This window comes from Apodemus sylvaticus, chromosome 7, assembly GCF_947179515.1.
Source record: "Apodemus sylvaticus chromosome 7, mApoSyl1.1, whole genome shotgun sequence".
Classification (NCBI taxonomy): Eukaryota; Metazoa; Chordata; class Mammalia; order Rodentia; family Muridae; genus Apodemus; species Apodemus sylvaticus.
In genome coordinates this window covers 54,901,276-54,928,785 of record NC_067478.1, presented here as the reverse complement: position 1 = coordinate 54,928,785, position 27,510 = coordinate 54,901,276, and the positions used below count along the sequence as shown (strand labels likewise).

Sequence of the window (27,510 nt, the reverse complement as noted above, 5' to 3'; positions counted from 1 at the left end):
AAATAATATCAGAAATAATATCAGTTCACTTCTAATATTATATAATATTATATTATATTACTTCTAATATTATATTATATTATCAGTTCATTTCTAATATTATAATAGAAATAATATCAGTTCACTCAACAAATATTCATTGTATTCACATGTGGTAGAAAAGCCATAGTGCTAGATGCTTAGAAAAGGCATAGGTGGATTGATACATACATACATACATACATACATACATATGTACTTATATATATTTGTACACATGTACATATTTTGTGGTTCATTTCACATGGCGTGAACTAGGTATAAACAAAGAATCTTAAATAGGTGCTTATGATGGCTGGAAATGTCACATCTTAACACATATCACAACTTGTGCTTTGCATATTCAGATAGGGCAGGTGCAATTGTCCCTTAGAGAAGGCACAGCTTGCCAGGAATGGATGGCAGCTAGAGAATACATGGCAGCGACTATGCTGTCCCTTTCCATACATGATTACATAGTTTTCATTCTAACGTCATTAAATTGAATTCAGTTCACCAAATTCTGTATGTCCACAAGTTATGGTCTACAGAAGATAGAGAAAAATGGGATTTTGAATGAGGCATGGATTCGTTCAAATATTAAAAACCCTACACCTAAAGCAAATAAGGACCAATGGAATAAAGGAGGGGCCACCATGTGTGGTGTGAGTGGTAGGGATGAGAGGGAAAGATTCACCATCGTGAGGCAAGCCCTCACGCTGCTGGTCAAGGACAGCATTCAGCCTGCTCGCTGCAGGATGGGAGGTCTCTGCAATGGATGTGCTAAGACCTCAGGTCAGTGAGTACGTCACGGATGGAGAGCGCCAGCTCTTCAGTGCTTCCGGTCTGTGGAGGTCCAGAAGGATCCCATAGGCTTCTGTGTTCACCACACCCTAACACTGCTACCGCTCTTAAGATCCAGTTTCCTGGTGTTGATGTGGAGAAAACAGATTTGGGGAGTTTCTGACTCATATGCACAATTTGACTCTACTTTTCTTTTGTTTACCTTAAACATCCAAATCCTACCCAGGCCTACTTACTTGACAGCAAAATTAAGGCAGACTTAAAAACAACCTTTTTTCTTTCTCTTACTAAGCATTTACACAGCAACAAAGTATGCTTAAAATACCAGTCTTGAGCCTGAAGACCTAGGAGAGGGCAGTATGACTGCTGTGGCACTGCTGCGTGCTTCCCGGCTTGCCATGCACCTGCCCAGACTTTGTCCTCCTGGTCCGAGGAATGATCCATGCTAAAACTTCTTCAATTCTCAAACTCTTGGGCCACCAACACCCTCCCACCCCCAGCCCCCTGTGATTCCTTAGCACAAAACCAAACCAAACCAAACCAAACCAAACCAAACCAAACCAAACCAAACCAAACCAAACCAAACCAACCAAACCAAACCAAACCAAACCAAACCAAACCAAACCAAACCAAACCAAACCAAACCAAACAAAACATTAACTACCCATTCAGACAAACTCTGGAATAAAGGTTCCAGGATGAGAATTTTTCTAAATCTGCTCTTCTGAATTTGATCTTCAAAAGCCAGGGTAATGTGTTTTATTGAGAAATCAAAATAGTGTATTATTGGATATGACATATCAAATCCCTGTGTCCTTACGAACAGGGTGTGTGACTGTACTGAATTCTGGAGAAACTGCTGTGACAGCATCCCTGTGAGGAACAACAGGCAGCACAGAACCTCATGGTACCCAGGCAGAGTTCCCTGGTGTATATCAACATTGGGATTCTTAAATCAGCAGCTGGACACCTTGCTCTGCAGTAGCAAGGCCTCTCCTGTAAAACAGGGCCGTAGTTCATTCTGATGAGCTAATATTTGAAGTTCAGTTGAGAATGTAGACAGATCAAAGTTGACAAATTAAGTGTAGAAGATAATGCTCAAAATAATGTTCTATCCCCTATTTGCTAAGGTAGTTTTGAGCATGCATCTTTGGTTTATTTTCTCAAATAGTTTACCACGCTTTAAAGGTTTTACCTTAAAACTTTTGTTCTCCCAACAGACCCTTCAAAATCGAGTCTGTACACAATAAGGCCAGATTCCCTGGAAGTGACATCTTGAATATATCAAGCTTCTATGGTCACCTAAAAAATGGTAAGAGACTTAATGATGTAGATATGATCTGGTGTATATTTTCCTATAAAATAAAATAATGGTTTCACTCTATAACTGGATGGCAATAAGTAGCCTTGTAAAATGCATAGATTTCATCCATGGGTCTATGCATCCGTAGATGTCCCAGTAGCTGACACTTCTCAGTGGATAAAAAGGCTGGATAGTAAAGTCCCATGTGACTTATTAGAAGACTCATTAGGTATATTATCTCTACCCCTTCCCAAAAGCTAATATCAGAGAGTTCTCCAGCTACTTTAGAAGGTTATTTTTATCTGCACAACAACCTCAAATTCTTCTGAATCATCATCTCAGCCTTTCGATTATGTTTGGTGCCAAATAGCTGATGCATCTCAAATTTGCCTCTCCAAGTCTTAGTATACCATGGACCTCACCCTCAGTCTTGTTGCTCAGATTAAGAACTTTGAGGTCATGATCTCACTTTCTCTTCTTTCAGTCACCCAGAGGCTGAGGCTGATGCTTCTGATTAACCAGGGTCACATGCCATGTGTGAGCCTTCACCCTGATGTACTTGTCACTGGAATGGCAATAGTAGACCCTCAAGCTTTCTGTCTGTCTGTCTGTTTATCTCTCTCTCTCTCTGCCTCTCTGTCTCTGTCTGTCTCTGTCTCTCTCTCTGTCTCTCTATGTCTCTCTTTCTGTCTCTGTCTCTCTGTCTCTGTCTCTGTCTCTCTCTCTCTCTCTCTCTCTCTCTCTCTCACACACACACACACATACACACACACACACACACAACCTTCCAGTGGCATTTTCTTCATTTAGAATACAAGCTACATCATTCCCTTAATCCAAGGCCCTGCCTAAGTTGCACACCTACCCAACAAGTCCTAGTTCAGAATGAAGTTGTACCTATTATTGCCTCTTTATCCTTAAGCGACATGGCAAGTAGGTCCTATGACCTTGGCATTGGCTCTGCCTTTGCCTGGATTGTTTTTTCCCTGCTGTCCACAGGGCCAGTGCCCTACCTACTCTCTGTAACATCTTTCTTAGAGAGTTTACTAATAAAGTCTAATTATGGGGTCCTGGTATGTTTCAAGAATTCTGTTAATATTATACATATAAAATTGTACTTGATGTATAAAAATCTCTTTGCATTAAAAGTATAAGAAGGTGCTGTTATCCTTGGGAGTGGGGTGCACTGCAGGGTTCCTAAAAGATGGATCAATGACAGCCAAGCGGCTGATAACCCTGGAAACAGCAGTGACTTGCAGATCCGACTCTTCTTCCTCCCTTCCCTTCTCTCTTTATCAGATCACTCTTCATTTGCACTGTCAGCCCCTGACTGGTCCCCTGCCTTCTTCTTCATATAAAGAAGCTCTTTTTTTTTCTTTTTTCTTTTTTTTTTTTTTTTTGATGTCAGAGTGGTTTATTATAAAAATTAATTTAAGAGGCAAAGTATTGCAGTTTTAGGTATCTAGAATTCTTATGAACTTTACTTTTTTCTAGAGTTTTATTGTTATTATTATATTTGCTTTATTTACATTTCAAATGGTATCCCCTTTCTGCGTTACCCCTCTGAAAACCCCCTATCCCATCTCTCCTCCTGCTGCCTACCCTTCCTCCACCCCGATTTCCTGAGTTGCATTCTCCTATTCTGGGGAATTGAGCCCTCAGACTTACTTCCTTAGTTTAAATTTTTGTAGGACTAGGAAAAGGATTCAAATTTAAGTTTTATCATACATGTAAAAGACGGAATAGCTAACCAGACCCAAGGATGTTCCTTCTTCTCCTGTGGGTTTACAGCTCAACAGCCTTGAGAACTGGTATCACTAATATATTGGCGTTTAGGTTCCATTCATAACCATTAAGATTAGAGAGCCAGAAAGATGGTTGGGTAGGTAAAATGCTTTCTGTTCAATTATGAGGAACTGGGTTCAAATCCCCAGCACCCACTTAAAATCTAGAGATGGCAGTACATGCTTGTAATAGCTAACAGAAGGGAGACCAGAGGACCCTTGAAACTTACTGGCTAGCCAGCCTAGTAAGTCAGTGAGCTCCAGGTTCAGGGAGGTGCTTTGTCTCAAAGACTAAGGTGGAGCACAATTGAGGAAGACATTCGTTGTCCAACTCAGACCTACAGAATTACATATATGTACACATGTTGAAATTAGACACACACACACACACACACACACACACACACACAAAGTTAAAATTAGGGACAAATAAAAGATGCTTTTTTCATAATAGAGAAATGGGATGAGTGGAGAGGTACCGGAAAAGACTTACTTCTTGGCAATTGATTTTTAAAGCCAAACCCTGGAAAGTGAAATAACACCAGAGTTCTCTTTTTCAAGGCTTGACAGGAATCAGTGCCCACTCCCGTTAGTAGAAATGGTGACTGAGTAATGCTGACAAGGCTGGGATGTTTTCTTTTCATCTTTACCCCCGAAGTTGCAATTAATTCTACGACTCCCTGACACTGCCAAGAAAAGTTGGCTCTGGTCTCTCTATCATATTAAAATTTTAACATCACATTAAAGCATACTGTGCAATGCCCCACGATGCCAGTAAGTAGTTACAGTTGAGACCAAGACTTAGCTTTGAAGGTGAGTCACAAGGTCAGCAAGATTAGAGGCAAAGAGGAGAGAGAGAGAGATCAAAAGGACAGCTCTTCAGGGGCACTTGAGGAGAAGTGGGAAGTATGTTTAGGATGAGACTGTTGTGGGACACAGGACTTATGTAGCATGACTGGTTTAGCATGACTGGTTATTTCAAATTCATATTCTGCACTCCTTTAGAAAAAATACATTGTGGTAGCCAAGCGTTTATTACCAACTTCCTTTATGTTCTTAATTTGCTTTATAGCCATATATTCCTTCTATCACCATTCTTTATAATTTAATGGAAATATACCTGCACAACATAATTTGTAAATAAAACTTGTTTTTATATAGGACAATTCATAGAAGATTTACTTAATAAACACTGATCTCAGTAGTTATTATCTGAATGTCAAACATGAATTAATACTTTGGTTTTGATAGACAGCTGTAGTTGCAATTTTCCCGTGGGGAAGGTCAATCACACTTCCCCGATTTCTCCTCAGACCTGAGACCTGCATGCTGTCTTAAGTGATTGATATTTTTTTCATTGAGATGATTATACATACATTTTTCAATTAATGAAAAGGCACTTTTATTTTTTATTAATTGCGCTTTTATGTAGTGAACTGTTGGTCCCCACATAGATCTATTTAAATAGAACAAGGCCTTGATCACAGTTAGAACTTCCTACTGGACTTACAGCAATGACAGAGCATGCATTGAAGAGGACAGTCTTAGAACGAACACTGTCTCAGGGACAGCATGAAGCATCAGTTTTTTGCCTATTGGTAGGGGATGAATGGTTGAGAAAGGACAAACCAGCAGAGTCTAATTTTACATATGATGGGCACTAACTCTTTGCAAACATGAGCTCTTTGTATGAGGACTGGAGAAACAGATCTGGCATGTTTGTCTTAGTTTGGCAAAGAGGGAGAAACATGACATTAGTATATAAGTGTGTTTTGACAAGCATCTGTGTTTGTCTGAGTATTGTGGCTATATCTGAACGTCATCTGAGTTATTTTCACAGAGTGTTACTGGCTGGCCATTCCCATCTTTGGAACTGCTAAATCATACTCCCTGGATGGCTGAACCTGAGCACTGGTGTTTGTGAAACAAGCATCCCTAGGTGGTACTCACGTGCAGAGAGCATCGGGGACCGACCATGGGTTGTGCAATAAAATGTGTTCTCTGCATTTCTAGGTAGAAGTGAGTGTCACACTCCCGAGGCTGACCTTTCGCTTTTGAAGCTAATCTCCTGCTGGAGAGACCAGTCTGTACAGGTAGGACATCATCCACATGGCTCATGTTATCAGAGGAGATGCCTGCTACTGAGTTTCACTGAATCTCCATCTTCCCTAAAAATTCAAGCAGGCAGTTATTATCCTGTAAGATGACTTTCTAGAACATTCCCTTCACCAAGCCTAATATAGAGGCAGGAGTCCAATAAACCATACTGATGTACATAAGGATACAGGAGAGTGGGAGTCGGGAAGAGTGGCTGGGGGGGGGGGGGCGGTGAGTCCATCCTAGAAGAGGTAACCCCTTGTCTGATGGGATTTTTCTATGAAGAAGAACTAATTATTATTTGTGTTCTGATTTGAATTGGCCTTTTCTGAGGGATTTCCATACACGAAATTGGCTGATTTAGAGAACAGCTTTATACAGTGTTCTATTCACATCTCTTAACTTCTTTGGGTCCCTGGTGGTTGCTGGTAGCTCTGAACATTGTACAAGTTTTTCTGCACCATCTGAGAAAAAAAAAACAAACCAACATCATTAAACAGAATAATTGAAAATCCCTCTTAAGTGCCCTTTCAGAATCTTGCATTTTCAAAAGAACGCAAGGCTGGTGTTTCCACCCAGACTTTTTATTACATTTTATTTTATTTTATTTTATTTTATTTTATTTTATTTTATTTTATTTTATTTTAGTTTAGTTTAGTTTAGTTTACAGTTTTACAGATGTGTCATGAATACTGATGGCTTTCACATCCATCCTTCCTACCATCCTGTCTACCCTATCTCCTTCTCACAGATCTCCCTCTCTGGTTCCTGCCTGTTTGTATGGGTGTGGAACCTGTTGGAGTCTGTTGGCCTGAGCTATTGGGATACAACTAAAGACAGGTTATGCCCCTTTCCCAGAATCTACCAATAGCAAATACTGGTGAGGTGAAAGATAAAGCCCCTGGCTGTTAGTTAATAGGGTAGGTCTGGAGTGGGCCCAGTGTAGGTAACTATAGTTGACAGTTGTTTTGGTTCTGGAGACTGGCACTTTGTAGCCCTTCACCCTATCTGTTGGCTCCTACAAATGTCCTACTTGCTCTTTTGGAATGTTCCCAGAGCCTTAAGGAGATGGTATAAGTAATTTATTTAGGGCTGGGTCCATATCTGCAGCTTGGGTAGCTGTAAGTCTCTGCATTCACAAGGAGAGATGTTTAATGTTACTTTTACCAGACTGGATGATATTTATGGAAGAACTCAAATCAAAATTCTGAGTTTTGGATTTTTTTTTTACAAGACTCCTAATCATTTGGAATACTATTATTTAATTCACGAAAACAAAAAACTGTCTCAGGTAACTGAAGCAATACAAGCTGTCCTCTTGGCTGAAGTGCAACAGCACATGAAGAGACTGAGAAATACACCAGTCAGTAGTCAACCAGATCCAGTGGCAGAGTACGGCATCTGTGAGAGGATGCGGAGCTCAGCCAAGATGGAGCAGGCTGAAGAGTTAGAGCTACAGTGTGTGGGGACGTCTTCACCTCTGAAAAGTAAGTGAGTTTCTTCCTCTCACCAGAGCTCTCACAGTACTCAGAATGTGTTGGAGAGTCCAAGTTTACAGTGTAGCATTTCCTTATGAGTCTTATACACTCCATTGCTGACCTCGTCTATTAAAAGTTTGTTTGTAGCATTACTGAGCTACTAAAGAGCATCTGGATTCTATTGTGGTCATAGATATGTTATAGAATGCCTTGAGGACCTACATTCTAATCTCTACTACCCCATACATATTCTCATTAGAAAGGAAATCACTAGGTTTCTTGAATGATCTATGCAAGGTGGATATGGGAAGCACTAGGAATCAAGAGATGTGGAAATTAAGTAAGGTGTGTTTGAACACTGTAATTTTGCAACTTATTCATTTTGCAGCATCTTCTTATGTTTCATGGTGTGTATTTTATCTGAGGTCTTAATATTTGTACTTCTGTGCTTCAAATGAGGGTGAATCACCATTATCTGAATTTTTATTTTCCCACTAAGTACATTCTGATTTTCTTTGAATTGTTTAAGATATTGTATAGCACATTTCAGAGTAGGGAACTTTTGATAACATTTATTTATTCTTATTTTATGTGTATGTAGATTTTGCCTGTGTATATGTCTATGCATTGTGTGCACTCAATGCCTGAAAAGGAAAAAGCCATTGGACACACTGGAACTGGAGTAAGAAAGGGCTATGAGCTCCTATGTGGGTGCAGGGAACAAAACTTGGGTCTTCTGTGGGAGAAGCCAGTATTTTTAACTGCAAACCCACCTCTCCAGACCAGGACTCATTGTTTTAAATATGGCAAAGGTTTTTTGTTATCAAATGTATTTTGGAAGTAATTTCCCTTTATGTTTCGTGTGTGTGTGTGTGTGTGTGTGTGTGTGTGTGCAAATGTTTAAAGGCCAGAGGATGATCTAAGCTGAGGATTCCTGGCACCTGAAGAACTAGTTATCTTGTTTTCTGAGACAGCTTCTTTCACTAGATCCACTCTCAGGCAAGGCTGGTTGGCAAGCACTCTCCAATGATCCTCTTGGCTCTGCTCACCAGCATCGAGATTATAAACACACACACACACACACACACACACACACACACACACAAATACACACACGTAGCTTTTCTAGTGGACTCTGGTCTCTGGTCGTCCTGATTGCATGACACCTTCCCAGGGCCTCCCTATATATGTTTACATTAAATATATATATTTGTTGGACAATCCAAACTATTACATTAAATAAAGCATTTGGCACAAAAGTAGAATCTCTATAGATAAAACTTTCACTTTGAAATCATTAGCTGGATTGGAGTTCTTGCTGAGCTCTGAATGGGTAGGGGTGATGCCTCTGAGGTGGAGACTAAACATCATCTTCCCACATACTCCACATTCAAAGACTTATCTGGGAAATTAAATAACAAAATGTGATTTGTCTTTTTCTTTATATAAACCCACATATTTTCATATTTGTTGCCCCACGGATCTATTGACCAGGAAGTTGGGAGGTTCTGCTCTAAAGGGGATTCCTCTGTCTATAGAGCTAGAAGGGAAATCTGTCTAACTAAAGGGTATAAGCACATCCTAGGAAACTGCTTTTCAACTGTACCTGTGTACTAAAGGTATCTTCATTTGGCCTCAACGGGGTCTCTATGCCCAAATAAGAAGAGGTAAGTTCTCCTTGTTGTTAAAAATTGCCTAGGAAATCTCCATGTGATGCTGAATTAGCCAGGGACAGAAATACAAAAGGGCTCATCCTGGAAGACCTGTGGGTCAGGAATGTCTAAGGGGCTCTCTCTAGATAGAATCTCATCTGAATTAACAAGTGGCATCTCTTTTTTGGTCATGTTGGTCTTGGCTTACCCTTGATGAGCTGAAATGACTCCTATGTCTATTGATGCATCATCAGGTCTAGATATATCATGATATCCTGAAGGTAGAATAGAAGACTTAATCCACAAAACCTGCCCTGGGGGCCTACTTTCAAGAATGTGTGCTTAAGTCATCTACAGAATTTCTTTTTATAGCTGAACTACTTTACAGAAAATGGACAAATGGCATAAGAGTTCCCTACAAAAATTTTGGATTAAAGGTAACACTAATCATCCCAACCTTGAAATGATATTGTCAAATTCAAGTTCTGATGAGTGTTCAATACTTCCTTCCTTTAAATATTCCCAATTTTGTATATTTTGTAATTAATGTAATGCTGTCATGGTATGTGTCATTCATAAACAGATATATATTGGTGCATGTTTAGAATTTCTCATTCTTCTCTAGGAAAGTATCTCAAATAGCCTTTAGGCAGGCTCAGCTACATGGCTAAGACTAAGAAGGACTAGTAAACTGAGAGTCATTGGTATAGAGCCTTTTCTTCCAAACTTTGTGTCAATCTTTATATATCATATTATTTATCTTTTATGTGCTGTGTATTAGTCTAAGAATTGGAGGTGTCAGACAACAAACTTAAGTTCTCCAGTGAGGGATACAAATTAGAACTGAATTAAAATGTAGATATGTGAGGACTTAGGAAAACCAAGCAACCCTGGTGTCTATCATTGCATCAACTTGAAAATATGAGGGTAAGGGCAATGGATGCTGTGGACACACAAGGGAGACGTCACTTACCCTGGACTTGAAAGGCAAGAAATCTCCTGAAAGGGAAATATCTCTAGTGGAGACCAAAGGATCAACAGGAGTCCTCCAAGAATGTGGTTGAGGTGGGGGAAGGCTGCTGTTAACTAGCATCACAAATGTGTCCCCAAGATATATATATATGATATATATGATTTTCTTTTTAAAAGTTTCAGGAAGAATTCTCTCTCTTTATATAAGTATTCTTTTTAAGTCTCATTGTGTCCATAACCTGCCCTCCTCATTACCAGCCTTCCAGAATAACAGGGGCAATGATAATGTCCATCACACCAGTAGGGTTTAGTGTGTTTGGACTTCTTTGTATACTCTAAACCACTTAATAAGAATCTATTCAGACAGATATATTTTCATACCACTATGCTGTAGAGAAAACTAGACCAAACCAATAAACCAAACTAAGAAACAAACCCTCTAAAAGACTAAAGAGAAGCATCCAGAACTCACTGCTCACTTGACACGCATAACCAGCATCATACCAGATGAGGAAGAAAAGATGTTCACTCTCACCCTTTTTCTTCATTATGGTACTAGAAATTTTACCAAGAGATAAGAAGCAAGAGAAAGAAGTAAGACTTGCAAACATGAGAGAAAGTGAAGTTACCTCTGTTTCAAAAAGACTCCACCAAGACTATTAGAGCTACTATGAAGGAATCCAGTACACTTCAGGACGTAAGATAAACACAAATATCATAGGTCCTCTATATAGTGATAATGAATTCTTTGTTTACATTCCAAATGCTTTCCCCCTTTTCTGGTTCCCCCTTCACCATATGTCCCATAAGCCCTTTTCCCTCCACCCATTCCCCAATCACCCCCTCCCATTTCTCTGTCCTGGTACTCCCCTACAATGTTGGATCAAGCCTTTCCAGGACCAGGGACCTCTCCTTCCTTCTTTTTGGGAATCATTTGATATGTTAATTGTGTCTTAAGTATTCAGAGCTTCTGGGCTAATTAATATCCACTTACCAGTGACTGCATTCCATTTGTATTCATGATTGGGTTACCTCACTTAGGATGATATTTTCTAGTTCCAACCATTTGCCTAAAATTTTCATGAATTCATTGTTTTTAGTTGCTGAGTAGTATTCCATTGTGTAAATATACCACATTTTCTGTATCCATTCCTCCATTGAGGGACATCTGGGTTCTTTCCAGCTTCTGGCTATTATAAATAAGGCTGCAATGAACGTGGTGGAGCATATGTCCTTATTGCATGCTGGTTCAACTGGAGGTCAGCATGCAGAAGAATGCAAATCGATCCATTCTTATTTCCTTGTACTACGTTCAACTCCAAGTGGATCAAGAACCTCCACATAAAACCAGACACACTGAAACTAATAGAAAAGAAATGGGAAGAGCATTGAGCACATGGGCACAGGAGAAAAGTTCCTGAACAGAACACCAATAGCTTATGCTCTAAGATCAAGAATTGATAAATGGGACCTCATAAAATTGCAAAGTTTCTGTAAGGCAAAGGACACTGTCAATCAGACAAAACGGCAACCAACAAATTGGGAAAAGATCTTCACCAACCCTACATCTAACAGAGGGCTAATATCCAACATATACAAAGAACTCAAGAAGGTAGACTCCAGAGAACCAAATAACCCTATTAAAAATGGGGTACAGAGCTAAACGAATTTTTACCTGAAGAATTTTGAATGGCTGAGAAGCACCTTAAGAAATGTTCAACATCTTTAGTCATTAGGGAAATGCAAATCAAAACAACCCTGAGATTTCACCTCACACCAGTCAAAATGGCTAAGATTAAAAGCTCAGGAGACAGCAGGCATTGGCAAGGATGTGGAAAAGGAGGAACACTCCTCCACTGCTGGTAGGATTGCAAGCTAGTACAACCACTCTGGAAATCAGTCTGGTGGTTCCTCAGAAACTTGGGTATGACACTTCTGGAGACACTGCATTCTTTAGCCTTTGTGCCTATAATCTCTATGGAATCCCTCAGTTGTTTCTGGCCTCTGTGAACTGTTTTAAAGATCCCACTGCCCTTTGAAAGACAGAGAGGATTTTTTGTTTGTTTTGTTTTCTTTGGTTTTGTCTAAAAGTTGTTTCATTTCCCACAGAGGTTGAAACTAGTATTTTCCACCTTGTAAATGAAATCTAAACATTTTGTCATCTTTTACATCTGAGCGATCAAAATACCAACCTGGCTCTGCTGTCTAGACATGGTGTCAAGGAACAGAGTTACATATTTCCTTGATAACGGTCTGCAAGCACCATAGCATTGATTATTGTCCTCACTCTCATTTAAATGGATTGACAAGGAAAAGGTGATCTAGACTTCCTTGCTGAAATCAATGTGTTTTGTGCTATTGTTTTGTGGAGCTGAGGCTGGCCTCCTGACACAAGTCATTCAGAAGCAGGGACAGGGCCAATCTGTCCTTTTCTCCCTCAGCACCTAAAGCACTCTTTCACCTAGCAGACAGTTGGAAGTATTTATTGAATAGATGAATAAGCAGATGACTGGTGGGAAATTTTGTTCTGAAGTTTCAGCCAACTCCTAGTTAGGAAGAAAGAACAAGATGGGACAATCAGGTGACCTCTGGCCTCTGTGCTTCTGAAGCCAGACTTCAATGCACACTGAAGTTTGTTTCCCCCAAAGGCATTATCCCAGGGACATGCCCAGTACCCAAAACAGACCCGCACACTCAAGGCACACACAGGCACACACACACACACACACACACACACACACACACACACACATGAACACACAGACACACACAGGGTCCACACAGAGATACACACATGGACATGAACACATATGCAGACACACACAGACATACATAGAGACACACACACATATACACACAGGGATACACATAGAGACACAGAGAAATACAGGAACACAGAGACAGACAGAGACATATAGAGACATACACACTCACAGAGACACACATGAAAACAAACATATACACAGGGGCGCACATAAAGATACACACAGAGAAAAAACACAGGGACACACATGGAGACACACACAGGAGTCTAAACGATCACACTTCCTAGGAGTTCCTCACATGTTTATCTGCTACTATCTGTCTCATGCATTTTGCAAAGATCTGTAGTTCGATAGAACATGGGGCCCATCCTGGCCTGACTCCCCTCTTACTCCTCATTAAGGAATTAATCCAGCAATGTGGGTTCCTCAGTGTTTACTACAATACTGTGTTACTGTTCTCCAGCAACTTCTGACTTGTTCTGCTCTCTTGTCACTAGTTACCCTTATGACATAGAACCTTCATAGCCTGGGAGGCCTGGGTCATGTTATGTTTCCTTATGTAGCTAAGGGTGACCTTGAAGACTGTTCCTTCGGATTTATTTTTATTTAATTTTATAATTTTATTTACATAAAATAAAAGTTTATATTTATGTATTTTATAAAATATAGATTTGTTTTATAATGTGTATGCCAGGCACATGAGGTGTCTGTAAAGTATCTCTTGGAGTTGGAGTCACAGATGGTCATTAGCCTTCTGATGTGGGTGCTAGAAACCAAACTTAGGTTTTCTCCAAGAGTGGCAAATGATCTTAACCATGAAACCTTCTCCCCAGCCCCACCTGATCCTATCCTTTTGTTAGTATGGTACTTCCTATTATATTATATGTCACAATATAATTCTATCAGATAATACTGGTATGAATTTTAGTACAAGGAGATAAGAACTTAGTACAAGGAGATAAGCTCAACTCTAAGTGGATCGAGGACCTCCACATAAAACCAGACACACTGAAACTAATAGAAAAGAATCTGGGGAAGAGCATTGAGCACATGGGCACAGGGGAAATTTTCCTGAATAGAACACCAATAGCTTATGCTTTAAGATCAAGAATTGACAAATGGGACCTCATAAAATTACAAAGTTTCTGTAAAGCAAAGGACACTGTTAAAAGGACAAAGTGGCAACCAACAAATTGGGAAAAGATCTTCACTAGCCCTACATCCGACAGAGGGCTAATATCCAATATATACAAAGAATTCAAGAAGTTAGACTCCAGAGAACCAAATAACCCTATTTAAAATGGGGTAAAGAGCTAAACAAAGATTTTTTCACCTGAAGAATTTTGAATGGCTGAGAAGCACCTTAAGAAATGTTCAGCATCATTAGTCATTAGGGAAATGCAAATCAAAATAAACTTGAGATTTCACCTCATACCAGTCAGAATGGCTAAGATTAAAAACTCAGGAGACAGCAGGTATTGGCGAGGATGTAAAGAAAGAGGAACACTTCTTCACTGCTGGTGGGATTGCAAGCTGGTACAACCACTCTGGAAATCAGTCTGGTGGTTCCTCAGAAAATTGGGCATGACACTTCTGGAGGACCTTGTTATACCACCCCTTGGCATATACCTAGAGGATTCCCCGGCATGCAATAAGGACACATGCTCTACTATGTTCATAGCAATCTTATTTATAATAGCCAGAAGCAGGAAAGAACCCAGATGTCCCTCAATGGAGAAATGGATACAGAAAATGTGGTATATTTACACAATGGAATACTGGTCAGCAATTAGAAACAATGAATTCATGAAATTCTTAGGCAAATAGTTGGAACTAGAAAATATCCTAAGTGAAGTAACCCAATCACAAAAGAACACACATGGAATGTAATCACTGATAAGTGGATATTAGCCCAGAAACTCTGAATACCCAAGACACAGTTCACATATCAAATCATTCTCAAGAAGAAGGAAGAAGAGGGCCCTGGTCCTGGAAAAGCTTGATGCAGCAATGCAGGGGATTGCCAGGACATAGAAGTGGAAGGGGTTTGATAGGGGAATGGGCAGAGGGAAGAGGGTTGATGGGACTTATGGGGAGGGGGAAACTGGGAAAGGGGAAATCATTTGGAATGTAAACAAAGAATATAGAAAATAAAAAAATGAAAAAAAATTACTGGTACGAATCTCAATCTCAGAAAATAACATTGGTGTAATGAAGGATAAAGTTCCCTGAGTCAAAAAGCAGACATTAAGTGTGTTTTACACACATTCTGTAGGTAGCACAATGCAAAGGAGCAGAGGTTGATTTCTAGGGAAGGGTCAGCTACAAGGGTCCCTGTGCCATGGAAGCCCTGTTCCCATAAGAAAGCGTCTTTCCCATTAGAAAGTTGAGACTTCCAGATTCAATCTTCATTTCTACATTTTAAATGTGTGATGATACATTTACCCAATTTCAGCCTTGGAATGATCTGGAGAGGTTCAGAAGACCTTATAACGCATTTGTTTAATGTTCAGTGTTAGACACAGGTTTCTAACTGTGCTACTTGCTCAGTGGTGGATGAAGACTCTTCTAAAATGTTGCGAAGCACCTGCCCCTCAAGTTGCTCACTTATCCAGCTTTATCCTAGCAGCAGACAACCTCTTGTACAGGACAAGGGATCCATACATTGTTGTTGTTGTTGTTGTTGTTGTTGTTGTTGTTGTTACACACATCAACCAGTGGCTGATGAGTGGCAGTAGCAGGCCTGGAGCTGTGAACTCCTCTTGGAGAATGAAGAAATGCAAAATGATGAGTTACTTGTCCAGAATTAGGAAGTGAACAGAAGTGGCCATTGCTGTGTAAAAACTTCAGTTGTCACCTTCAGGATCAGCCCCCAAAAAAGATCAAAGTCACATTCCTTGGGAGAGTGGATAATCAGGGTGTCAAGGCTAGCCTGTGCAGATGGATCTCCATTAATGGCCATCTCTGCCTTAGAGTTTCCATGAGGCCAGTAGATGTCTTGTTAGATCTGTGTGGTGAAGAGAGTTCCTGTTGCCCAGGTTCATCTGTGCCCTTCTATTCTGAGAGATGCTACTCTCCCGTCTGCCTTCGTTCCTCTAACTCCACTTCTGGAGAGATCCAGAAGAGACCAGTGGGAAACCATAAGGGGATATGGCAAGCAGAGTGATGGAGGCAGACCACCAAGGCCTGGTCAGGATGTGGCTTTAAAGTGTGGCTAGAGCAGAGTAGAGAGAAACAGGCCCTGGTGGGCAAAGCATCATTTAGGGAGAAGTCAGACATTTCCAACACTGAGAAACAGGAAACAGAGGAACTCCATTCCAATATCTGTCTGTCAAATTATCCATATGCTGGGCACCTTCCTCGTAAAGTTAGACTTATTTATAAATTTTATGTTCATATTCATCTTTTTTCTATCTTTGTGAATCCAGGCTTGTGTTCTAGTTTAGTTCTATTGCTGTGATAAAACCTGTTGGCCAAAAGCAACTCAGGAAAGGGTTTATTTGACTTATTCTTCCAGGTCACTGTCCATCATTGAGAGATAAATCAGGGCAGGAACTCAAGGCACGAAGCCTTAAGTAGGCAGGCTCCATGGAGGAACAGACTTAATGACTTGCTCACAAGCTCAAACTTAGCTATCTTTTTACATATTCCAGGACTACCTGCCTAGGTATTGTGATGCCCATCGTGGTCTGGAAACTTGCCTAGGTGTTTTGCTGCCCACAGTGGCCTGAGACCCTCTAGCATCATTTAATAATCAAGACAATCCCTTAAACACATGTCCAGAGGAAAATCTGATCTGGGTAACTTCTCAATGGAGATACTCTTCTCAGATGACTCTTGGCTCTGTCAAATGGCAAACTAAAGCTAACTAGGCACTTAGAGGCTATATTAGTGTTTCATATTCCATACAAAGAAATATATTTTCCTCATATCACATAAAAGGAGGAAAATTTACCTCCTTTCCTTTAGACCAAACAATGACCAAGTCTCTTAGTGGTTCTAGAGCTCAGATGTCATCTGCAGCACTGTCCATGTGTGACTGTGGTTCTTGGCACAAGTCTCTCCTCTTCTATTTCGTGACTACTCAAGTCACTTTGCTAAAGTTTGCCCCAACTTCTGCCCAGTAATTTGATTTGTCACTTCTCCTAACTTCATTTGAGATGTTCATAACTTCGGGAACCCATCTATGAACTCTTCCTAGATTTTAAACATGGATTTAAGTGTAGAGGTTGGGCCCAGGTCTTCCTCCCAGTCCCGTGCTTCAAGACTCAGACTCACACTCAAAATATATTTACAAATATCTTGGCCATATAACTAGTCTCTTCTCTGACTAGAATCATAACCTAACCCATTCATTTTAATCTACATTCTGCCACGTGACTGGTTACCTATGTTCAGGTACCATGCATCTGTCTCCTCACATCTTCCCAGGCAGATCTTCCCAGATAGTCTCATGCTTGGCTCTAAGCCAGAATCCTTTCTGCCTCGCAGAAATCCTGCCTCCTATTTCCTGCCTAACCCATAGGCCATAGACCTTCTAATTGACAGGTGCTCCATCTATACAATAAACAAGACATTCTCTATACAATTATTTAGATATTATTCATTGTTTTAAAAAACAGATATCCTGAATTGAGGCTGAAGTCATTAAAATTCAGATTATTAAGTGTTTGCAATTTGAAAATTATATTGAAATATGCAGTTTTGTATTTTTGTGTTGATATTGATTAATAATTTCCATAGGTAAGCCCCCTGAACTCTATCTTGAGGCTATGTACTTAGTTGTAGAGTTATTACACCACTGGCTTTCCTTCTGCCTTGATTTGTGCATTCTTCAATCTGCTGAAGTTGAATGGTCTCATTTATTTTTTAACCTGATACCCTTGCGTCATGCAACTTTTTTAGACAGTCATGCAAAGTACCTGTAATGCAGTACAGACTTGCTCAATCACCTGTGCCTCAGTGGCATGCCTGGCGCCATAACATCTGAGGTGTTCATCCTACGGGAAGAGAGTGAAACCAACCCATGGCTTTCCTTTTCTGTGGAGAGTGTTTAATGCTGGCAGCTGCATTAGAGTTGGGTGAGTTAGATTTTCCTCGGGGATCTCAGTCTCAAGGTTTCTAAGAAGGGAAGTCAATTCAAAATATTCCAGAGAAATAACAAATTTAGGACAACAAAGTATCTATTTACCATTATGTCCAGGTAACTTATGGTCAAATGATTACCAAGATTCTCTCCTGGCCTTGCCAAACACTTCACTTTTTAAAAGTCTTTAGGAAAATGTTAAAGTGGGGTGTGTGTGTGTATGTGTGTGTGTGTGTGTGTGTGTGTGTGTGTGTGTTTCACTTTAATTACCAAGTGAAGTGATTCTCTGCCCTTTTTATTCAGTAGACAATTTAGGGCTAGCTTTCCTGTGTTGGCCTGACCTGTTAGAACACAGAATGAAACATACCATGCTCCTGTTTTACAGTCTTGGAGTTGTGCTGTTTGCTTGTTTGTTTTGTTATAAGCCTATCTACACCACAGTAGGATTGAAAGGATGGAGGTTTTTTTTTTGTTGTTGTTATTTTGCTTTGTTTTGTTTTGTGTTGCTTTGCTTTGTTTTGCTTTTCTAAAGAGTTAGTCTACTTATTGTATGAAAAATGAATTTCTTTCTGGATTAACTCGAGTCTCTCCCAAGGAAAATATTCCTAGTTCTCCATTTCCAATGGATCTTTTGAAGTGAAAACAAGCATTTAGAACAGTGAGTTATACTTCTCCCACTGACAGAGGCAACCCGCTGCTAATGTGTTCATGTTTATAAAAGCCCAGTTTATATATTAGTCAAAATTATAGTTTGATGAATGCAATGTTTTCATAAATTGAAGATAATCATTACATTGGCTCCCATAGTAAATTTGTTTTAAATATTAGTTTATTATATGTGTCGACTTACATTACAAATATTTCCAGTAAGCAAACACAAATCACTTTTATATTTAGCATTTAAAATGTATCTTAACTTGACCGTTAAATCATCTATTAAATATTCAATTAAAGTGAGGTTTGATCCTTTTATTTTACTTTATATTTTTCATTCGTGGTCAGGTATTCGGGAAGCGAGCTGGTTAGATGTTCCTGGTGCACAATTTGCTTCATTCCTCGTTCTGTGTATTTTGTCAGAGAATGCCTTAATGTAACAGAAATCAGATTTGGTGTGTATTTTTACACCAAATCAAATTGTGCAGGCGCCACCCTCAGCTTTCTCCAAAACATGATAAAGGATTAGATTCCACCATGGCTTAGCTTAAGAAAGCCACGCAGCTGTGGACGAAGCTTGTGCTGGGAGAGCTGACATGGTTACTGGAAACCACACCCCACAGCTCCCAGTGTGGAACTGGACTGAGTGAGTTTACTGACCTGAGTTCTGACCCCTCCTGGAATGCTACAGCATGTGGCTTTTCTGGTTATTCTGCAGGCGTAAATCACAAATATAAAAGATGTTGAAAAGATGTAAGAACAGAACCGTGCCACAGGGCTGACTGATTGTGAAAAGCACTTAGATGCACCCAGACGGACGCTGGTCCGGGGAGGGTAGGCATCAGGAGCTGTCCCCTTTATTACAGTTGGCAGGCTTCCCTTCCCTGCATTCAGTACAGCCCCACTTCTTCCCTCCCCAAGCCTCCTTTTTCCAAGTTCACAAACCATAATTATAAATTATAACATTTCTAATCTGTTATTTTAAGGTGTAGCATTAATATACATTAATACCTTTGCTTAAATCCAGAATTTTAAAAAAAAATGTCCAGTAAAGCTTCATAGGGTTTTTATATGGCGAAGTGCCACAATAGATCACGAGTTCTCACTTTACAGCCCATTCCTGGAGGTAAGAGCTGTTTGCTGTCCTCACAGACATGGATGTTTAAATATCAGAAGATGGCTGAATAGATAGATGGCTCGGTGGAAAGAAGGGTTTGCTGCCCTTCCAGAGGACCTGGGTTCAGTTTCCAGCACCCACATGGGAAGGCTCACAACCACCTGTAACTTTTGCCCCATGCTATCCAGGACTCTCCTGCTGCAGTATGCACATAGTACATGTAATTCATGTATCCACATACTTAAAAAAAAAAGGATGGCCATATACTAAGCAAAAATTAGTCACTGTCAGGTAAACTAAGTTGTTGCCAGTGTCATCTGGGGGGGTCATTATTTGAGATTATGTTTACGTTCTCTGTATAGCTGTAAGTTGAGATTTTGCAAAATACTAAATAAATAGGTACCTATTTATAGCTATAGCTTCCATTTTACCTATGGAAAACACAGACATCTCTAAAGATTTCTACCAGTGACTGATGCTCTGGTGTTATTTGAGAAATGATCTAAATTGCAATTTTGAAACTGCTTTCCATCTCAGACCTACCTATAAAACTGAAACAATGAACGCAGAAAACTATGCCCTATTTGCTGGATTTATAATTAGATATGTTGATAGTTTGTATTTTGTGACATTAGCTTTAGGGTGGGACACGTGCCAATGGAGTATGTGATATGAACTGAGTCAGGGATGACAGTCATGCCAGCCTTTGCCCTCAGCACTGAATTTATTCCTCTGTTGAGGCAGGGTCTCGGGTCAGCAGGCCATGGGCACCTTGAACTTCTTGTCCTTTGCCTCCATATCCTAAGCCCAAATTCCAGGATTATAGGCTCCACCCAACATGTCTGGTTTATATGATGCTGGGGGTCAAACCCCAGCCTTTGTGACGTTATGCAAGCTTTCTACCATCTGGCCCTCAAATTCATTTTGATGCATAGTTCTGGATATATTGTAGAAAAAAATCTCTGGCTTTTCTTGGTAAGCCAAGGCAAATTTCATCCAAAGCATTTGATTGGAGAATTTTGCATGAACAAAATTGCTTTGCACTGACATTTTCACACACACACACACACACACACACACCCCTCTGTAATCAGTAGTACATCTTATAAATTAAAAGTAAAATCCTTAATCTAGGATCTACAGGAGAATAATTCTTTGATAGTACGAATCAATATTTATTATTTGAGTATCAAAAATTAGTGTAAATTTTGCATTTAAAAAAATAAAATTATTTAACAATAGACAATAAAAATTTGAAAACCTAATTTGTTCCAGACACAAAATACATCTCTATAAAAGCTGCTGAGGGTCTGGTCTATAAAATCCATGCAAAGGTCTGCGTGTTTCTCCTGCACAAACCTGAGCTCCTGGGACAGGAGTGACAATGTAAGAAATGCTTATCAAATCCCCCACTGTCCCACGTCCCTACTTTAGCTGTACATGAAGACAGAAGGGGCTGGGAGCTGCCGCCATTGGTAAGGAGCTCTCCAGGCAAGCTTGAGAACCTGACTCCTGGAAGCCATATGAAAATAAGCCAGGCCTGTGTCATGGGCTTTAACTGCAGCTGTGGGAAGGCAAAAATCGGCAGGTCCCTGCAGCTTGCCGGCCATCCATGCTAACTTAATAAGTGACCCCAGGCCGAAGAAACAAAAACAGAAGCAAGGTGGAGCACGCATAAGGAATGACACGCAAGTTTATCCTCTGGTTTGCATGGTCAAGCACACACATGTGAATGCACACACACCCAAAATCTCCTGGTGTGATTTGAATCACCATGTCCTTTGGATGAGCCCTCGCATTCTTCAGCCGTCCTTGGCACGCTGTGGATCCGTGCACTGTGTTAGTGCCTGTGCCCAGCTTGTGCCAAGCAAGCTGTTGGCTCACAGGGAGAGGAGTTCCAGGAAGGCACAGGGGGCCTTTTTCCAATAACACTCTCTTGCCTGCAGACCGTGCATGGCTCTTTTGCAAATGGCTATTGCAGTGAGATCATGATGAGATTTCCTAGAATCACACGCAATTCTTTTCACTAAAACTTCCTACTTTGAAACTTTCTATAAAAATGTAGATTTCCTTCCACCTCCATCCTGCTACATAAGCATAAGAAGTCAGTGCATCCCAGCTTCCTCCGCCAAGAGGTCGAAGAGCTTAAGTCTCTTAGAAACAGGCTTTAAAAGTGAGGATTGAGGCGTTTCGTTATTAATTTACTTATTTGTGGCGTGTGTACCGTATGCCAAGGCACTTGAGTGGAGGACAGCTATGAGAATCAGTTACCTCCTTCCACTGCATGACACAGCAAATGCTTGCCACTGGGCCATCTTGATGCTACATTTCTTTAACTGTGCACCGTATTTTTGTTTGTTGGTTTATTTTAGCTTGTTGGGCTTTAGCTATATTGGATCTTAGTGTAATTGTTCAGACGCTTCATGAACACGGGAGCACTTAACAGTTAATTACCTCTGTAAAGTCACAGTTGTCAGCTGTCCCTTCCAGTTCATGGTCAAAATGTGGTAGGATGCTCTGCGGTCTGAGCAGCTGCTTAGGTGATCCCAGGACAGGCTGAGCCTTGAGTCGTGAGGGCTGAAAGTTCTCCAGTTTAGGAAAAAGTCCTAAGGGAGGTGCATTCTTTCTTCTCAGGCTTCTATCTTATTCCAGAAAGGCTAGCCTTGCACTCTGGCCCTTCTATGATCAAGTCACTTGTCTTCCGGCACTAAAGAGACCACCTCTCATCACATCTGTTCTCATTAGCTCTCCTATGTCAGCTTCTCAGGGCGGTAGTGTAGAGACTCACCAGGGTCAGACAGCATGCTTGTCTGCTCAAAGGGACAGAGATCAGGAACCGAAGCTTGCCTGTAAAGCAGCAGTGGGCTGGAAGAGGCATCCATCACCTTGCTCAGCAGCCTCGAGCCTCTCTCAAGGACCCCATAGGTACAGCTAGCCAGGCGTGCTGGCAGGACAGTTCAGGTGTATGGTATTCAGTGTTTGTGACATACTCAAAGTTTATTTGGTCTACATGCAACCAATAAATGTTAATTGTTACAAAGAATCCTCTTGAGTTGGCGTAGTGGTGCACACCTTTAGTCATAACATGTAAGAGGGAGAGGTATGCCAGATTTCTATGAGTTCGAGGTCAGCCTAGTCCATAAAATGAATTCCATAACTGAGCTGCATAATAAATGCTACCAAAGAGAAGGAGGAAGAGGAGGAGAAGAACAAGAAGAAAAGGAAGGAAGGAAGAAGAAAGGAAGAAAGAAGAAAAGAAAAAAATGAACCCTGCATCTGGGGATGAAGAGACAGAAACCATTCTGTTTATTATAAATTTTGAGTTTTTGGTCACATGTAACTTCATCTTATCTTTGGATAAAACATGTATTGTTAAACTGGTGTAAAGGCGTCCCCAACATCAGGCTTGGGTGCCTCTCTAGTCTCATGTCACCCTCTACCCCTCGCCTTCAAGTCTACAACTCACCTAGAGATACATTCATTCTCTGTCTGCATGCTGCCCGCCACTGGTTTATGTATTTCTTTAAAAGTTCTGTGTACCTTCTATGAGCCAAACACTGAGCAAGGTCCCCTAATGTACAGCAGAGACAGATATAGCACCGCTGGCTCTACACTGCAATGCTGCCTAGTGCACCGCACTATCTACACCACAATACCCCTCCCTTCTTCCTAGTGTCCCTTGTGTCTCAGGCATCATTCTTTTGGTCTTCAGTATAGATCAAGTGGCCTGCCCTGTATCATGTCTCTGGCTACCCCATGTTGCATTTGCCTGGTGAGTTGTCCCTCTGGAGAAGATTCCATATCTAACTTCTTACAAGTATTATGTGTACAGCTCCTAGAAGATACTCAACAAACAAAGGAGCAGACAAATGCCAGGAGATTCTAAAACTGCAATATGCATTTTAAATGATGAACAGTCTATTTCTCAAGCAAGTCCTGTTAGAACAATAGTTCTCAACCTTCCTAATGCTGCAACGTTTTAATACAGTTCCTCATGTTGTGGTAATCCCCAGCTACAAAATTGTTTTCATTGCTACTTTATAACTAAAATGTTTCTACTGCTATGAACCATAATTTAAATATCTGTTTTCTGGTGGTCTTAGGTGACCCAGTGAAAGGATTATTTGACCCCAAGGAAGTTGTGACCCACAGGTTGAGAACTTCTGTGTTAGAAGCAATGAGGTATTTGGATTGAGTATGGTGCCATATATTTGTAATCCCAACATTTGGGAGGCTGAGGCAGGAAGATGGTGAGATGGAACCTAGTCAGGACCACAGTAGAGATGATATGAGAATCTTTAATATAAATAGAATTTTGTTCATTAACAAATTTAGTAACAAAACCAATCACATATGGAGTATTAAAACAATTCAGGGATTATATGGGGTACTTATTCTCATACAATGTGGTTTTCAAGTTATCATAGAAAGTAATGGATTTCACTATGACAATTTCATATATACAATGAGAACTGTAAACCCTCATTTCTGTTTTTTTTTTAAAGATTTATTTATTATTATACATAAGTACACTGTAGCTGTCTTCAAACACACCAGAGGAGGGCATCAGATCTCATTACAGATGGTTATAAGCCACCATGTGGTTGCTGGAATTGGAATTCAGGACCTCCAGAAGAGCAGTCAGTGCTTTTAACCTCTGAGCCATCTCACCAGCCCGTAAACCCTCACTTCAAAATAGAGCACTGGAGACTCGGGGTAGAGAAAGCTAGATAGTTGATTGTTCGAGCCAGCAAAGCCAGGGATCGGCTCCCAAAGGCTGTTGCACTGATTGAGGAGAGAGGGTCTTTACATCCCTAACAAAGCTCCTTCTTCCCTTTCCTTGTGACTGAGTAACTGGGGGTGGGAGGGTGTACAGTCTTTCATGCTGTCTGGTTCTGTTTCTCCCAGTTGCTTAAGTTTGTCTGTTTCTTACTGAAAGACCTTATGTAGGCAAGCATGACTGTACTTCTCTGCTGTAAACTTTTAGTTATTAACAGTCATGCTTACCTGCAGATGTGACAAAGGTATGTGCCTGATAAGCTTTAAAATAAACAGAAGGTAAAATGCAGAGGTAAACCTACACACGGGTAGCTATCCAGCACAGTTTAATTGAGGATCTAGTACTTTCTGTTTAATCTATATTTCGACCTAAGGTGGCCAGAGGCACTTTTAAATATGGACCATTATTTTATTTCTTACATATACTTTGTTCTTATTTGACAGAATGTAGTTTTAAGTTTGGCCTGGTAATTATGGAAACAACTAAGTACTAAGTTGTTTTCCTGTAAGATGAACTATATGGAGATTATATAAGTTAAAGACCATTTCTTTAAATTTATCACATGAGTTTCCATGTAAAGCAATGCTAAGTCACACAGTCAGATGCCCCTCCAACTAGGTTTCCAAAAAATACAAGTATACTCTTGAGCAGGGCACTTTTAATCTCAGCCTTCTGTAGGACCGAAGGACATGGCGGCGAGTCAGAGCGCTAAAGCCGGGTCTTTGATTGACTGAGATAATGCAGTCCCAGACATTATTTTTTGATGGGCCTGGAGTACAGAGATAGAATTTGGAATCGGGTAGGTAAATGGAAAGTTAACATGCCCATTTAGGCTTTTTCTCTCAAATATCAAATATCTTAAATGAGCTTTGGAGAGGTGCTGGACCACATTCAATTTGCAATCAGCTTCCTTTAATAAGATTTTGCAGAGGAGAAATTCTTCCTTGCTGATTAAAATGAAAGCCATAAATTTATGAGTCATGTTGCTCACATTCCTTGCATAAGAAAGGACAGCATACCCACAAGCAGTCCAGAACTTCAAAGCAGTGGTCCAGGCTTTTGGAAAGATTATAAGTTATTTTTTTGCAAGGTCAGATGCACAGTTTTGACACCTCTAGACCAGTAGTTCTAAACCTGTGAGTCGTGAGCCCTTTGAGGGTTGAATGACCCTTTCACTGATATTCATACCAGATATCCTACATATCAGATATTTACATGATAATTCATAACAGCAGCAAAATTACAGTTATAAAGTGCTGATGAATGTAATTTTATGGTTGGGGATCACCACAACATTAGGAACTGTATTAAAGAGTCTCAGCATTAGGAAGGTTCAGAATCTCTTCTACCAACTCTTAAGTCTGGGGCAGATTGGGAGGCAGGATGGGGGTTGGATGCCAATACAAAGGCTTGCCTTACGCTCAAGTAGCTAGAACCTGCTTAATTTACATAAGACTTTCCAGAAAACAACAAACAAAGCCCATCTGTTAACAGTTTGTTTCACTGTCAACAGCTCCTCAGCTGGTCTTGCTGGCATCCCAAGGGATCTGGGAGAGATGCAACAGCTGAGTCACCACTTAAGGATGGCTATCATGAAAGATGAAGGGATGTGTCCACCGGCTGGCCTGCCTCCCTCCTTTGTAGTCCAGCGCTTTCAAAATGGCCTAGATGAGGATTTGATATCTGATAGTTGAAAGCACAAAACTGTGAAAGGCTTCTTCAGGCATATAATTGAAGTACAGTCTCAGAGGGGCACGGGTAGAGCCAGCTTTTAGTTAGGATTGGGGGCCAATCTGCAAATGGTTTTATATTTCCTAGAACACTTCAGATTCAGAAGAGATACAGAATTTAAGCATTTCTCTATGGAATGGCTGTACTAAAAATCCAGCCTACTGTAAGGATGAAAGCTGTTCTCGGAGCGGCTCTCGAAACGCCTTCCTCCAATGCTGTGTGAATGGCTGGAACCCTTTGCGATGGTGGGGTGAGCCAAGTGATCACACAGCGTGAGTGTCGGTAATCAACTCTGTGCTGTGGGCATCTGGACAGCTGTTAGCACACATAGGTCATCACGTATCCAATTATGGACATCTATCCTCAAGTTCAAATCATTTTTTTTCATTCTCTAGTTTCAGACACATGTCCGAAATGCCAAGAGCTTTAAATTCTCATAATTGAATTCTGTCACAGATGCGACATGTGGCATGTGAACTAGGAACCAGATTATTCATGTTATATTAAAACAAAGTAAGTTCAACCCCTCTCCCACAATACATGCATGATTTGCCTACATTAAAAAATAGTTATTAAAAAATAAACCAACAAATACACAGGGTGCTAAAGTGATGGTTCAGTGGTTAAGAGTGATTACTGCTTTTGCAAAGGACCTGAATTCAATTCCCAGCACCCACCCGTATCAGGTGGTTCATAACTAATTGCAACTCCATATTCAGGGGAATCTAATGCCCTCTTCTGACTACAGAAGGAACTATACTCATGTGCACCTACACATTCAGAAATACATACATACACATAAATAATGTGATACATACATTGTATATAATGATGTAATTTATAAAGGCTAAAGTTTGCCTTTTAGATACTATCATTCTAAAACTTAAATAATTTTCCTTAGCATAGTTATAAAATTATCTTAAGGACTCTATCTGAGACTCTAAACTTTTAAGTATAGATGTTTATATTAGTGACTGAAATTTTATTTTCAGAAGAATCATGATTTTATTTCTGTGACAGAGCATGTAGCAAATAGTATTGATTATAGCGTAATACACAATGTGTCAGTGCCTAGATTTAAAGTGTCTCCTTAAAACATTGCAGGAACTGGCTAGGAATCATTTCTCATGAATATCATAGCTTATCCTACATTTACACATGAAGTGCACACTCACTTGGTAATTTTCAGACACAGTAGTGATTCTCTTGCTGGGTTTGGAACAGCTCATATGTTAGATCTCAGGACAAAACAGATCTACTCTCAAATTC

The 27,510-nt window shown here is 40.3% G+C and overlaps 1 protein-coding gene across 3 annotated transcripts in view; it reads left to right on the top strand.

Annotated features, from left to right (window-relative positions):
• Wdr72 (WD repeat domain 72) overlaps positions 1–27,510 on the top strand; it is a 159,177-nt gene that overhangs the window by 78,292 nt on the left and 53,375 nt on the right. For all 3 annotated transcript variants that reach the window (XM_052187808.1, XM_052187807.1, XM_052187806.1), the window contains exons 15-17: positions 2,043–2,134; positions 5,923–6,002; positions 7,298–7,493. In XM_052187808.1, coding sequence (XP_052043768.1) covers positions 2,043–2,134; positions 5,923–6,002; positions 7,298–7,493 — 368 coding nt within the window. The remainder of the gene's footprint in view (positions 1–2,042; positions 2,135–5,922; positions 6,003–7,297; positions 7,494–27,510) is intronic.